Source organism: Triticum aestivum, chromosome 1B, assembly GCF_018294505.1.
Source record: "Triticum aestivum cultivar Chinese Spring chromosome 1B, IWGSC CS RefSeq v2.1, whole genome shotgun sequence".
Lineage (NCBI taxonomy): Eukaryota > Viridiplantae > Streptophyta > Magnoliopsida > Poales > Poaceae > Triticum > Triticum aestivum.
Genome location: NC_057795.1, coordinates 411,464,587 through 411,480,452, shown reverse-complemented (window position 1 = coordinate 411,480,452; position 15,866 = coordinate 411,464,587). Strand labels below are relative to the sequence as shown.

Below are 15,866 nucleotides of genomic sequence, written 5' to 3'. Positions count from 1 at the left end.
CCTTCTCCTTTCTGTTGTCCTTTCTTGGCAAAATTGTGGGTGTTGATGTTGGAATTACCTCTTATCCCTCCTCCAAAACCACCACGGCCGCCGCCTTCGAAATTCTTTCTCTGATACTGATAATTGTATATGTTTCTCTCCTACCATCCCTCACTTCCATCACTCCCCTCTCCCCCTCCCCCCGACATCGCCACCTCCTGGTTTCCCCCCAAAACCTAACATGTGTGGAGTCAAGAAAATCCCCAGTCTCCACCTCGGGTAGATAAGAAGCATCCAGAAACTTAAAAGCAGCAGAAGACGTATTTGCCCAGTGTGCCTCCACCTCTCCTTCCGCACATGGGCTCTCTATGAGGCCCATTTCACCCTTTATTGGAATTGGACCCAAACCAAGCCCATCATCTCAATTCCAAGCCTCAACCACACCCTGAATCCCCATCGATATAAGATGACATTCAAAATTTGGGATAGGCGCTAAATCTACAGTATTTACCTCCCACATAGAAGGAATCCTAGTATATGTCTCTTCTTAACAATTCTCATGACAAAATCACTACTCAAACACAACCCATTCTCACTATAAATTCCCTAATGCTTCTACCTATCATTTATTTGTTCCGACAATTTCATTAACGATATCATTTCATCTAATGTAAATTATCAATCCAAGCAAGCTCTCTCCCACTAACAAGGACATGCTCACTCCCCCAATCCTCATCCCCATCCATCTTGTGATTTCGATCAGATCAAATCACATGATCCAAATTTCTGCGGTTCTTAGTTCTACACCTAGTATTCTTATTCAGTACATCTTTATTATTCCTCTTAGCAAAAGTATCAACAGAAAAATGTGATGTACAATGCAGATAATATGAAGGATCGGCCTGAAAACCTCAATTATTCAACGATGCACCCCCTCTGTCATTGTCGGAGTCGACTCCAGCTAGCTGGCATTCACGGAGAGACGCTACACCGCATCAGAGCCTCGAATGGGGAAGAAAGAGAGTCCTCGCGAGCTCGGTGGAGAGACGGCGCCAGCGACGTACTTGTTGATGTCGCAGACGGTGTAGGGGGAGGAGGAGACGACGGGAAGGAGGGGATGGCGATGGACGCTGAGGCTGCTGCTGCGGCGGAGAGGAGTCGAGAGTAGACGACGCCGGTGGCGTGGAGAGAGGCAGCAGCCGCTAACACTTCGGTTTCAAAAAATTTTAAACAGATCGATTACTCGGCTGATTGGATAAGGTGAGACGGGGATGGAGATGGATGAAGAGAATGAGGGATTTGTTTGCAAATGTGAAGTGGGGTTACGTCCTATTCGTCGGATACGGATCAGACGATCAAAAACGACATATGACAAGTACATCATCATCACCAAGTGTGATTTTTATAGGAGTAGAGAAGAGAAAGTGAATTTGAGACGGGCTATCGTTGAGTGCCCATATTTTGTTGTTGCGGTTGCAGACTTGCAGCCACCCAGAGGATCAATCGATGCGACGATGAATTATCACCCTAGAAATGCCGGATGCGATGATTGCCTCCATAGTTCCATTGATTCCGAGACTAGCTAGTTTCCGAGTATTGTGATCGACCTGGCGCTGGCGGGGGCGATGGTGGGTCGTTCGTTCCTGTGGTTTCCCACCGCATGTGCTGGGATCAACAACCGCGTTCTCAGCTAATCCACATCGACTTGCCCATCTCAATCGAAATCATCAACACCCCCAAGAGATTATTTTTGGGTAAATCATTGGCCGGTACGCACCTGTCCATACCAACGTAACATGGCATAGCGGCCGAGATGCGATTTTATAATAGCGATGCTCGTGAACCGAAGCCTCCAATCCCCCATGATTTCCTCCCAACCCCATGTGAGCATACGACCAGTGAGGCACGCACCTAGCGCCACAGCTCCTCCGGTACAGTGCAACGGCCGTTGCCGATGCCGATGGATGGTGGGTGACGACGCCGGTCGAATCGCCCGCCCGTCCCGCGGCCGTTTTGCCTGCCTATAAATAGTCCGGCAAAGGTCCTCCCCTTGGACCATCAAGACACAGACCAGAGTCCACAGCAGAGCACCACTACTACTACCACCAGTGGCAACCCTGACAAGGCTCTAGCAGCTTCGCTAAAGATGGCTGGGCTACTCTCTGTCAAGGCCATCGCGCTCGCCGCCGTGCTTGCTGCCGCGTATGTCTCTTGCGCCGCCGCTGAGCAGCTGGGGGCGGCGGACCTCGACGCCTCCGCCGTGTCTTACAGCTCCGCGTGGCTTCCGGCCAGAGCGACCTGGTACGGAGCGCCCAACGGCGCCGGGCCGGACGACAACGGTACGTGCCTGCCGTGTGGATTCATACTTGATGCAGCGATGCTCTCTGTTCTAATGTCGTTACTCAATTTGGTTCATCGGTGTGGTGTACATGCAGGCGGCGCGTGCGGCTTCAAGCACGTGAACCAGTACCCGTTCTCCTCCATGACCTCCTGCGGTAACCAGCCCCTGTTCAAGGACGGCAAGGGCTGCGGCTCCTGCTACCAGGTACTACTATAGTTGAGATTACATTTATCAGTTAATATCATTTACGGACCTTGGTGAAAATTGAATATGATACACTGCACAACACACAGTTATCAGCTAGTACCACAGTGTGTTGACCATCTCGCTTCGTGCTTTCAGATACGGTGCACAGGCGACAAATCCTGCTCCGGAAAGATCGAGACGGTGATGATCACCGACATGAACTACTACCCCGTGGCCCAGTACCACTTCGACCTGAGCGGCACGGCCTTCGGCGCGCTGGCCAAGTCGGGCCTCAACGAGAAGCTCCGCCACTCGGGCATCATCGACATCCAGTTCCGGAGGGTGCCCTGCAACTTCCCCGGCCTCAAGATCAACTTCCACGTGGTGGACGGCTCTAACGCGGTGTACCTGGCGGTGCTGATCGAGTACGAGGACATGGACGGCGACGTGATCCAGGTGGACATGAAGGAGGCCAAGTCGGGGTCGTGGATGGCCATGCGCGAGTCCTGGGGATCCATCTGGCGGATGGACTCCAACCACCGCCTCCAGGGGCCCTTCTCCATGCGCATCACCAGCGACTCCGGCAAGAAGCTGGTGGCCAACGATGTCATCCCGGCCAACTGGAGGCCCAACACCGACTACCGCTCCTTCGTCCAGTTCAGCTGATCCGACCGACCCATGGGCAGCCACGTGCGCCTGCATCATGCATGCATGCGCTCTGGCCCCTCTGCTGCCTACGGATTAATCACTCGGCCGATCGAAATCATTTGCCTTATTTTATTTTTGTATTTTGCGTGGGATCAAGGAGCTTGAGATGCCGTCTGTCTGGTGTCATATGTGGGGTCGTCGTCTAGCGTCTTGAGCATGTGTGGGAAATGCAGGAGGCATAGTTTGCATGTGCTCTCCCGCCCACTGACTCTGTGTACCATACATGAGATGACACTACCTGTGTGTAACCAAATCCAAGTTATAAATTATATACGTACAGTTTTTTCTACTACTTATTTCTCCGAGTCTCTTCTTATCAGCTCCCGCTTTTTCATATATATATTTTTTGTAAGAGGCAAAAGCTTTGCCATTTCATTAGGGAGAACAAAGTGTGTACATATAAAGAGACGGGCCGTAGCCCAAACAAATGAGTTACTCTCCTAGAGTTACAACTCTAAGGTGATTTGCTCCGGCTTTGACCTAAAGGGCTTGTCTCAAAGATTAAGCCATGCATGTGCAAGTATGAACCAATTTGAACTAACAAACTGTGAATAGCTGCTTTTTCTTGATGTTGGAGAAGACAATTGAAGGCATTTGTCAAGATATGACGAAAGATCCTAGTATTGTGCTCGTTCAAAATTGCCAAGAGGCGAGCATGAGAATGGACGCGGTAGATTTAGACGCTCTGCCGTTGTGGTGAGAGACCGCCTCCCACCATTCAAGAATGGTAGTTGTGGTTGCGCCGAGAAAGGGGGTCGACATTAATGCCATCCAACCCAATCATTCAGCATATTCCAAATCCGCACCGAGTATCAACATTTGAAGAGCGAGTGAGCCGCTGTCCCCTGCTCTCGTGCTTGCATTTTTACAATGACACATCCAAGTTATACTACTCTGTCCATTGCTTGCAAAAAAACGTCTTACACTATGAAACGGAGGGGGTACGTTCTATCAAATCCGCATATAACGGATGAGCCGGCTCCAAGATTGAGGTTTTGCCTCCATGGCTCAACTCATGGACTCCAAGCGATGCACTCATGCAGGGGTCAGGCGGCTCGGAGTTGTTTGCTACTTTTGTACTCCTACAGTACAAGCGGATATTCAGCTGATATTGTGATGAACAGTACGATAGCTTTTCAGAACAGTGCCAGCCATCAGTCGGAGCAAAGGGTGCGCAAAAGGCTCAATTAGTTTTCATTCTCTGATCTGCCCATCCACAAAAAGTATCAGCATAATCATCACGAGCACCAAGGCGAGCTTACTTAAATATTTTTGAGTCAGTGATTAGTGCAGCCAACAAACGTTTAAAGCTTATCAGTATAACCGTCAGTCTTAGCTGTGTAGGAGTGCTCTTTTTGCGACAAGGAGTAGAGTATTCTGCAGATGTTCATCGGTGATTTCTCCCTTTTATGAGAAAGTCGGCAACATGGCCTCTTAATATTCAGTCCAACACTACCTTCAGATTTCTCTAAAATAACACTAACTTCAGACGTAGGAGCATAGAGTAGAGTACACCGTAATTACTGGCGTTTACACCTGCAAGATTCTCGCCGTAATTACTGGCGTTTACACCCTCACTGATCTCAGGGCTGACTGCAATTAAGGTACTTAGTACTACCTCCGTCCTTGTTTATAGGTCTTCTTTGTAGTTTGTGTCAAATTTTGACTACAGATTTAACTAACAAAATGTTAATGCATGTTAAGAAAAATTATCTCATTTGATTCGTATTTAAACATAGTTTTCAAAAATATAATGTTTGGTGACATGCGTAAACATTTTATTAGTCTAATCTATGGTCAAAATTTGACACAAAATACAATGAGGACCAATAAATCCGGAACGTAGATTCACTGCAGGTGTGCGGCGCGCGGAACAGAGTCAACAGACGACTGCGCTAGGTGTTAATGAATGCTTGCCGTGATATATGCTGAAGAACTTGTCTTGTTTAGCTTTGTCTTGTCCTGAACTTGTCTTGTTTACGTACTACTAGCTCGGAGTAGCGTTTGGCGATGAGCCGATGATCGAGGACGGGTATTTGGCTCTGTGCTGAAAGCGGAGGAGAAATTGCGATCCGTTCCGCAATTCCATGGACTCATAGACTCATATAGCCTATGAAGATGGTCATACATTTGTGCTGGTACCTCCACTGAAAGGTGAAAACCACCCAAGAAAGTCGTACATATCTTCTTATCTCTTTGGAGCTCAGCGTGGCCTAGTCCAAGCTCCAAGGAGAGGATACCCGATGTCTGGACATATCAGGCTGATATATACACGGACCTTGGAGTGCACATCCAACCGATATCTGCACAGACTAGTCTGCTTGATCGGCAAAATTTCACTTTTATTTTCCGGCAGATACTGAGGCAAAAAAAGGCACATGCACTGGCCTATCAGAACGCGACGTCCTCCGTGTTTATCCAAACACTTCGCCAGTGAAAGGGACAAAAGGTAACCGACCCCGACTCATGATGGGTCGGGTGCATGTGCAGGGCGAGAAGTTGGACGCCGATGGCTGCGGCGCATGTGAGGTGCGCCCAACTTGTGCGCGGATTCTCCTCCTGCTACTATTTGTTACTGCTAGCATAACATTGTTCGGCTAGCTACTTGGCACGCGAAATGGCGCTGTTGCAGCAGATCTTGAGGACCCGGTGGCCGCGATGCCCATCTCAAAAATGAGTACCTCGTGGCGCGCACGCACCCGCTATCTGAGAGCTGACTCTAACCCATGCCCGCCCACTGGGGTGCATGTGCGCGACGCCGGGCTGAGCTAACCATTGTGCACCGTCGGCGACGAAGGCGTGGACGTGCACGCACGCTCGTTGATGCGGTGAGCCGGGATTGCGGCTCACTCGTAGTACGTTTACTCGCAACAATGCGACTTGAATGCGTGCAGTGCAATGAAGGTGATGTTGTTTTCTTTTTCCGGACGAGCAGTTAACCTGAAGTTGAGGGTACGGTGGTCGACGACGAAACACGGATGCGCATGTTGGCGTTGCTTATAGGCTTAAGCAAGCGAACATGCGAGTTTGCATCTGCACACAAGTTCACGTGGCATGGCATGGCCGTGTGGTCAAGGTCAATAAGTACGATCGGGGATCGTGGATTACCCCAAGGAAGGAATGGCCGTCACGTCCTTTCTCCATACAGATATCACGGGGTACTGATTGTTTGTTAGAGTGCAGGAAAACGATGCGCACGTCGACCGCGAGTGTCTGTGTTTGCTCGGAGATTTCACCTCGGGGTCACAACAGTCCGCTGTTGCGAAACGGAGATGCGTATCTTCTTTGCGGGCACACCTTCTCTTTCAATGCAGGTTCTCCCAGCGTGTCTGGATCGAGGTCGCAAATGGTTTGATATACATGGTGATGTGGTGAGGAGCCGACGAAATGAGGCTACGGTTCGAGAATGATGCATTAAAAATGTGATTGAGCGTGGAGATCAGAGAAAGGCTATCGCCTCCTTGTTCATACTTATGTCTTGGGAGATTTGGAAAGAGCGTAATGCAAGGTTTTTTCGTAACACCGCTGCTACGACGATGATGCTCGTCGCGAAGATAAAAGAGGAGGCTCATCTTTGGGCTATTGCCGGTGCCACACACTTGAGTATTATAATGTCGCGAGAGTAGATATTTGTCTCCCGTTTTACGGTTACTTGTCTTAAACCTTCTCCCTTAACCAATGAAAATGGCAAATCTTTTGCCTTGTTTCAAAAAAAAAAAAAAAACAGTCCGTTGTTGTGGAACGGAGATGCGTATCTTCTTTGCGGGAAAAGGGAGATGCCACTTTGACCTGGGGGAGCAAAGGAAAGCGACACGCACACACTTATGAGAAGCTGTGCTTAATTTGTGCTTTGGAAGAGATGAGAAAAGTCCAGCAAAACTCGCACTTAATCAGAGACGAAAGCGGCGACACAGCAATCAGCAAACCAGGCTCCCCCCATGTGCGCGGGCTGCGGACCATGCCTCAATGCCTGCATGCCTTGCTTCGTCCCGCTCCATAATCCGTTCGTTGGTACTCACTGATGCAGGCTCAGACCCATCGCTTGCTCAATAATGAGAGGCCCAACTCGAGACTACGATCCGTGAACTCCCAAACATCTGGGGTCAGCAGCGATGGGTGTGGTCGTGGAGCAGGAGCACGGGCGCGCCCGACGGGTGGGGCGTCCAATCCACAGTGCAGCGGCGGGTGTCGTGGGGATAGAATGAATAGATGCACTCCTAGATACGGCCAGATTGAAGAGACAGAGACGGAGCTTGTTCCGCGGGCGAAGCCATTCGGCCAGGGACCACTAACTAACTACCGGCACGGCCGGGGGCAGCGGCGGGTGCGCGCGGTCTGCTGGCTCGGCGAACGGCCCAACAGCGACCGGGTAACCATCGGGGCTCTCGCTCTCGTTCGTTCTGTGGCTCGCTGTCGCCGCGCGTCTCCGCTCGGTCGACTCCATGTGAGCCGCGAGTGGACTGCGTGCCGCCTGGCCCGGGCCGCGCGGGCGCCTGTGACGACGATGTGCCCTGCCATGCCATGCCATGTTGCCACTGGATAAGAGCTTTGCTGAGTGCTCCGCCGTGGCTCTCTGGTTTGTAGGGGGCGGCTGGGGTATGAACAGAAGGGGCGTTTGGCATCGAAATGTCGCTGATGGGTGGTAGGGCATGTTTAAAGTGGACCCGTAAACCTCCCGCAACCGTTTAAACCGCGTTGTTTGGATCATGAAAGTCATCCAACGTTGATCTATATCGGTCCGTGGGGCGATTGGGACGCGATTTCTCCGGTAAATTAAAGACAAGAGTGTGAAAGATTTGCGGGAGTCCAAACACCTGGAACGTAGGACTCCGACACCCCCGGCCCACCCAATCCCCCCTTCCGGTCTCATTTTCTTCCACTCTGCCCCTTCTTCCCCTTACTTTACATCCACACCCTCCACCTCCACCATTGTTGTTGTTCGTCTCCGGCCGCCACAGGCATTGTCGGACGTACGCGACCAGCACCGACGCGCCCGGTTGCCGTTCTGACGGGGCTTTCAGTCCTGGAGCCGTTTGTACCTAGGTACACTTTGTCCGCTATCGACGACCTCCATGAGACGCCACCTCCCGCAGGTGTTCGATCAAATGTCATTGAGTTTATTTTCAAATACCATGTTATTTTTTAAAGTACATAGGATGATGAGCTACTCGACCATGAAGGATGAGTTGTTGTGTGATGTGTGGCTGGCCGTATCCGCAGATTTCATAGACAGAACCAGAGGGCCGTCCTTCTGGGAGCGAGTGCATGAGAAGTTTCAGGCAGAAAAGCACATTGCGCACTACGACATGTACATCATTCAAGGACGCAACATGAGGTCGTTGTCGTATCTCTGGCACGCTATCCAGGTCAGTGTCATCAAGTTTTGCAACTTGGTTAGTCAGCTCGAGGCAAGGTGGCAATTGCACGCGGACATGGAGGAGATGGTAAGTTTTACTTCCTCTTCCTCAACTTGTTGATTGATTCATTCACTCAACGTCCGTCTACACATTATATGTAGCCCGCATGCACCGCCGTGGTGTATCACAGGTCAGAGGGATGGCCATTTACGTGAACACACTGATGAATGAAGCTAAAGGGGAAGTATGTGTGGGAGACTGGGAGGACATGATATGTTTATGAAAAACTTGTTGGACATCCGGGATCTTGTCGAATTTGAGACATTGTTGTGATAGACTTAAGTTGCATGCTATGTGTGGATGATTTGTGCTATTTTTTGTCCGAACTTTGATGAATATCGGCCGGTTTGAATGAATTCCATACGGTTTGTTGAAACATAGTTCGAAATATATGCGACTAGCGTTTCATGTCGACCTCCCGCATTCATGTCCGCGGACTGGTCCGCCCCTGTCGGCGAACGGATGCGGTATGTTTTTTGCGGGTTGCCGTTGGAGATGCCCTTACAAACGTCAGGGTACAACAAGCAACACATATGTGCACGCACTTCGCCCAGCCAACTCGGGTGCTAGTATCGCGCACCTATATTATGGCATCTTCAATGCCGACCGTCAAACATCTTGCAACCGTTCAAACTGTGTTGTCCGGATCACAGAAGGCATCCAACACAGGCCAGTATCGGTCCGCAGAGCGGTTTCGCGATTTCTCCCGCATACTAGAGCCAAACGGGGGGGGGGGGCTTTGCAAAAGTCCGGACCGATTACATGCCCGCTTCAGACCGCCCTGGCCCACCAAAAATACATCACCCGCCCCTCCCGCACTTTCCTTCCTGCATGCGCCGCTTACCACGCTGCATTCATGACGGCCCCAAGCACACGGAGGCCGACATTAATGTCATGATTTGACCGAGGGGAGGGAGGGCGACGCTAACCGATGCAACCTCTCAGCAGCCGCAGCTTCAATGCAGACGGAGGTTCCTAAGGAACAAACTCTGGCCGCTACGCCATATTGAAGCGGCTGACCGACCCTTCGCATGGCCTGACCGCGGCTATATAAGTCGTGCTTCGGCACCATCCACATCGCATCCTCCTCGTCTTCGTCCTCCTCCCCTCTTCCCGCCCATCTCCATCCACATTTCCGGTGATGGGAAACTCCTGGGCGTCGGCGCCAGCAGGCAGTCCCGGGGCAGGATCTGACGGGTCGTGGTAACACCGCCCTCGAACTCCGGGGTAGTCGTCCTCATCGCGGGCGGCTCCTCGATGAAGGCGGAGATCGGCATCTCCTCCTGCGATGAGGAGGGCTAGCAACCACCGCAGAAGTCCATGCATGCGGTGCCGGGCCAGGTCTAGCTGCCACCGGCGCAGAGTTTGAAGAGTTAATGGAGTTGATGCTCCCTCGCTCCATCATCCACATCAACGTCCCGGCTACGCCACCGGGGACGCTCCTCCCCGTGAAGCTGGAGCCAGCATCCCCTTCATGTGCTCCGTCATCTCCGCCGCGCACCCACATCGTCCAAATCAGGCGCCACGTCAAGGAGGAGCGGCTCTCCTGCTGCCTAGGCCCGTCGTCAAGGAGGAGGAGCGCTCACCTCTGCCCCAACACGTCATCCAGAAGGAGCGCCGCGCGGCGCCACCCATGCCCCAGGTGCGCGGTCGAATTCTGCACTGCCGCGTGCTACCTCTCGAGCTTGCGTTGGTTTTTCCCTTGAAGAGGAAAGGGTGATGCAGCAAAGTAGAGTAAGTATTTCCCTCAGTTTTTGAACCAAGGTATCAATCCAGTAGAAGACAATGCACAAGTCACTGAATACCTGCACAAACAATCAACAACTTGCACCCAACGTGATAAAAGGGGTTGTCAATCCCTTCACGGTTACTTGCAAAAATTAGATCTAATAGAGCTAGATAAACGGTAAAGTAAATATTTTTGGTATTTTTGGTTTATAGATCAGAAGATAAAAGATTGCAAAATAGTAGATCCGAAACTAGTATGATGTAAAAGAGAACTTATATGATGGAAAAGAGACCCGAGGTCATAGGTTTTACTAGTGGCTTCTCTCAAGATAGCAAAATATTACGGTGGGTGAACAAATTACTGCCGAGCAATTGATAGAAGAGCACATAATTATGATGATATCTGTAGGACCTTGAGAAGAGGTGTCTAGAGGGGGGGGTGATTAGACACTAAGTACAAAAGTTGCAGTTTTTAACCTTTTTAAAGTTTATGTGGAGTTTAGGCACAAGTTTAACATTCACAATACATAACAAGCAAGCATGCAAAGAGTATATGAGTAGCGGAAAGTAAAGCATGCAACTTGCAAGAATGTAAAGGGAAGGGTTTGGAGGATTCAAACGCAATTGGAGACACGAATGTTTTTGGCGTGGTTCCGATAGGTGGTGCTATCGTACATCCACGTTGATGGAGACTTCAACCCACGAAGGGTAACGGTTGCGCGAGTCCACGGAGGGCTCCACCCACGAAGGGTCCATGAAGAAGCAACCTTGTCTATCCCACCATGGCCGTCGCCCATGAAGGACTTGCCTCACTAGCGGTAGATCTTCACGAAGTAGGCGATCTCCTTGCCCTTACAAACTCCTTGGTTCAACTCCACAATCTTGTCGGAGGCTCCCAAGTAACACCTAGCCAATCTAGGAGACACCACTCTCCAAGAAGTAACAAATGGTGCATTGATGATGAACTCCTTGCTCTTGTGCTTCAAATGATAGTCTCCCCAACACTCAACTCTCTTTCATAGGATTTGGATCTGGTGGAAAGAGGATTTGAGTGGAAAGCAACTTGGAGAAGGCTAGAGATCAAGATTCATATGGTAAGAATGGAATATCTTGGCCTCAACACATGAGTAGGTAGTTCTCTCTCAGAAATAGTAAGCTGGAAGTGTAGGTTCAGTCTAATGGCTCTCTCCATGAATGAAGAGGAGGTGGAGGGGTATATATAGCCTCCACACAAAATCTAACCGTTACACACAATTTGTCAAACTCGGTGGGACCGAATTTAGAAACTTGGTCGGACTAATTCAGCAAATCTAGTGACTGTTAGGATTTTCGGTGGGACCGAAATGCAACTCGGTAGGACCGATATGGTTAGGGTTAGGGCATAACGTAATCTCGGTGAGACCGATTACACAAACTCGGTGAGACCGATTTTGGTAATTAGCTAACCAGAGAGTTGGTCAGGCAAACTCGGTTGGACCGATTACTCAAACTCGGTGGGACCGATTTTGGTAATGAGTCAACCAGAAAGTTTGCATTGCAATCTCAGTAGTACCGATTGCTCAAACTCGGTGAGACCGATTTTGATAATGGACATACACAGAGAGATTACAATCCCATCTCGGTGAGACCAAGATCCCCATCGGTGAGACTGATTTGCCTAGGGTTTGTGGCAGTGGCTAAGACATCCAAACTCAGTGGCGCCGGATAGGAAGAATCGGCGGGGCCGAGTTTGACTTTAGGTTTAGGACATATGTGTGGAAGTGGGAAAGTAGTTGAGGGTATTTGGAGCATATCACTAAGCACTTGAAGCAAGAGGCTCATTAAGCAACACCTCATCCCTCCTTGATAGTATTGGCTTTTCCTATAGACTCAGTGTGATCTTGGATCACTAAAATGTAAAATGAAGAGTCTTGAGCTTTTGAGCTTGAGCCAATCCTTTGTCCTTAGTATTTTGAAGGAGTTCCCACATGCTTTAGTCCATGCCACTCCATTGTTGAACTTATCTGAAACATACTAGATAAAAGTGTTAGTCCAACAAGGGATATGTTGACATTAATTACCAAAACCACCTAGGGAGCACTTGTGCTTTCAATCTCCCCCTTTTTGGTAATTGATGACAACATACATCAAAGCTTTAGATAAAGATATAAGAAATAGCAAGTAAAGCTTTGGAAAGACATGTAACAAGCATAGGCTCCCCCTACATGTATGCAATCATGTGAATATGAAATATAGAAGCATGTGATAGCATAACCATGATAGAGCAGGCAATGTGTTACATGTATCTTGGCCATATGCATCAGAGCAAAAAGTATTGAAGGAAATACCTTCATGCCCAAGAGTCCTTCTTGAAAACAGTATGTACATCAGCAAGAATTCCTCATACACATGATTGTGATGCATATACTTACCTTGTAGTCTTGAGTTGGCTTAGGATGGAATGAACCTGCGTAAACAAGGTTAGATAACATAGATACATCTACTAGCCAGAGCAAATAGAAGAAACCACAAGAATACCAAGACTGGGATGACATGTAGAGAGTGAGTACTAAGTACTACATTGGATTAGACATGTCCCCAAGAGTAAAGATGTGCAATGAATTTAAATGATTTCTTTCCCTTAGATGTCTTGCTCCCCCTGAATCTAGCATAGGATACCGGGAGAAGATAGGGAACATAAAATCAGAGCTGAAAGATATAAATGATTAGGGCTAATGCAAACTAATGCAAATAAGCACATATGAACATGTCTTTCCCCTCAAGAAGACATGTGGCATCTCTCCTCTTGAACACCAAGCATCTGGGATCCTTGAGAAATACATTCTACTAGTATTCTCTCCCCCTGGAGATCTCTCTCTCTCTCTCTCTCTCTCTCCCTGAAGGATCTCTCTCCCCCTGAGAAGGTGATACTCTCTCTCTGATGTGATCTCTCTCTCTAAATGATAAGCTTTGATGTGATCTCTCTCCCCCCCTTTGACATCAATTTCCAAGAAGGGCTTGATAAAGATGTAATCTCTCTCTCCCCCTCTGGAATTTGTTGTGAATGGGTTTGATCTTGAGTCACAACATAAAGCAATGATAAAAATGTGATGCTTGTAGAGGACAAGATCCATTGAGTGGAGCTGGATCAGAAGAAACACAAAATAAGTGGCAAACTAATTTTCCTGTTGTGAAATCGGTGGCACCGAGTGGTATGCTTCGGTGGTACTGATAGGATTCGGTTGGACCGAAAATAACAAATCGGTGTAACCGAGTTCATTTCAGAGAAAACACTTGTCACCTCAGCTCACTAGACTAATAAGATCTCACAAAGATTTGCAAGGAATTTACTGAATGATATGCAATGAATTGGATGCAGAAAATGCAGAGCAAACAGAAAGGAATCTAGATGAAGTTTTTTTTGAAAGGGGAAACACATATGCATGAGACAAATGCAAAAACATAGAAGAGAACACAAGAGAACTTCATCTAGAGATGGTCGGCGACTAAGTCACCTATGTTAGAGTATATTGACTTAGGAGTCAAGTGAGATCACTTGATCATGGGTCATACTCATCGTTTAAGCTCAAAATGGGGTTGCCATTTTTCGTTTAAGCATCTTGATGTATTCACATCTTGTCGAGTTGCTTTAACTCATGACTTGGAGTAAAGCTTCTCTAAGATGGAATAACATACCTTGGTTGGTGGTGTTGTCCATGTAGTTGAACTTGTGTGGGTTGCTCAAGGTTGATGTAGCTCATCAAGAATTTGGAGCACCACTTGGAATTTGAGTCCATCTACCTACATGGGTTAGTTCTTGCAAGAAAGAGCACTTGTGTATCCAAAAATGACAATCATGAAGCTCAACATAGAATTTGTCAAAGGATATGTTTGAATGGTTTTGTGCTTCCTTGTCTTCAACCACCTTTGTGTAGAGACTTGGTGAAGTAGAGATTGCTCAAGATATGAGTAGGTTACAATCTCATGGAATTTGATTCAACCAAGTACCTACATGGGTTAGATAACATGCAAGATACAAATATATCCAAGACATAAGATTTTGATCATAAGAGAAATATCAAGGATTAGTCATAAGCTCATGTCTTGCATGTATCCAATGGAGTTTCTACTCCAAGTTTGAAGCATCAATGATGTTAAATTCTCCTCTTAACCTGCAAAACATTTTCTCATCAAGAGGTTTAGTGAATATATTCGCTAATTGCTTTTCGGTGCGAACATGCTTAAGATCAATGTCACCCTTAGCAACATGATCTCGAATGAAATGATGATGAACTTCAATATGCTTAGTTTGAGAATGTTGCACAGGATTATGTGACGCCCGGGTAATTAAGCTACAGTGATCCTCTGCTAGTGATGCCATGTCATCCCGATTACTTTTGCTAAATGTCCGTTAGTTCAACCGCGTCAAATTCAAATTTAAAATTAATGTCGATAATAAAAGTTTTCAAAAATTGAAACAAAAATGTTCGGTGGTTGCCAAATATTACAAGGGTAATTATAGTGCAGCAAACACATTTTTATAAAATGTCTAAATAATTTAAAGTGATTTAAAATAGAAAAGAAAACAAATAAAAACAAAACAGAAAAACTAAAACCTAAAACTAGAAGAAAAGGAGAGAGAAAGACCCCCCCGGGCCAGCAGACCCAGCGGGCCGGCCCATTCGCCCATTTGGCCCATCCGGCCGGCCCACTACCCCCTCCTTATCCACTCCCTCCCCCAAACCCTAACCGGCCACCACCCACTCCCCCCCCGACGACACGCCCTTCCCCCTCCCCCCCGATCCAGATAGGATCGGGCTCGACGCCGCTCGACGCCGCCCGGAGCTCGCCGCCCCCCCCCCCCACGCCAGGACGCCGCCGACCTCCTCGCCCTCGCTCGCCGGCCACCTCGACCGCACCACGCCTCGCCGCAGCCACCAGGAGCACCTCCGCCTCGACCTCCCCGTCGCCGGAGCCACCGCGCCGTCTCCATCGCCGGAGCATGCCGCCGTCGAGCCCTCCCCGAGCTCATTCTCGCACACCTGCAGGGCCCAGTGAGCCACCACCCCTCCCTTCCTCCTCTCCCCTCGATCTCTGTCGCCGGCTCCGTCCACCTTCGCGCTCATGGCCGCGGCCTCGTCCAGCGCACGCGCGCGCTGGCTCGCCATGCCTCCCCTCGTCCCGCAGCTGCGTGCTGCAGGAGGCGCTGCTCCGCCCCGCCCCTGGCCACCGGCCCCTCGCGCCCTTAGCCTCCTCCCCTGCTGCTGCAGCCTTGAACCGCCGGGCCGCGCCTGCTTCCGCGCGCCCGCGCCGGCCCTATCCGCCTCTGCTCCACAGCTCACCGGAGCCCGCCTCCCCTGGTGGCCTCGGGCACGCGCCCGCGCGCCGCCGTCCCCTGCGCTCGCCGCCGCCGCGAACTGCGGCCCCGGTCAGTCGATGCCCGGGACCGGCGCCCCTGGGCTCCGTCCGCCGCACCCGGGTCAGCCTCAACGGGTGCCCACGCCCGTGCCCGTTTCCCGTTACCCACG

The 15,866-nt window shown here is 49.6% G+C and overlaps 1 protein-coding gene across 1 annotated transcript; it reads left to right on the top strand.

Annotated features, from left to right (window-relative positions):
• Positions 1–1,927: 1,927 nt before the first annotated feature.
• Positions 1,928–3,510, top strand: LOC123127827 (expansin-B6). Its single transcript, XM_044547682.1, has 3 exons — positions 1,928–2,318; positions 2,415–2,524; positions 2,663–3,510. Exons 1-3 carry the CDS (start codon positions 2,126–2,128, stop codon positions 3,170–3,172), a joined length of 813 nt encoding a protein of 270 aa, XP_044403617.1. The 5' UTR covers positions 1,928–2,125; the 3' UTR covers positions 3,173–3,510.
• Positions 3,511–15,866: the final 12,356 nt, after the last annotated feature.

What these genes read in the sequence shown, in the direction of transcription:
- LOC123127827 (XM_044547682.1), top strand. Translation starts at nt 2,126, where the DNA reads ATGGCTGGGCTACTCTCTGTCAAGGCCATCGCGCTCGCCGCCGTGCTT. An exon ending in CGCCGGGCCGGACGACAACG is followed by an intron (nt 2,319 to 2,414) that starts GTACGTGCCTGC and finishes GTGTACATGCAG; the next exon opens with GCGGCGCGTGCGGCTTCAAG. An exon ending in GCTGCGGCTCCTGCTACCAG is followed by an intron (nt 2,525 to 2,662) that starts GTACTACTATAG and finishes TCGTGCTTTCAG; the next exon opens with ATACGGTGCACAGGCGACAA.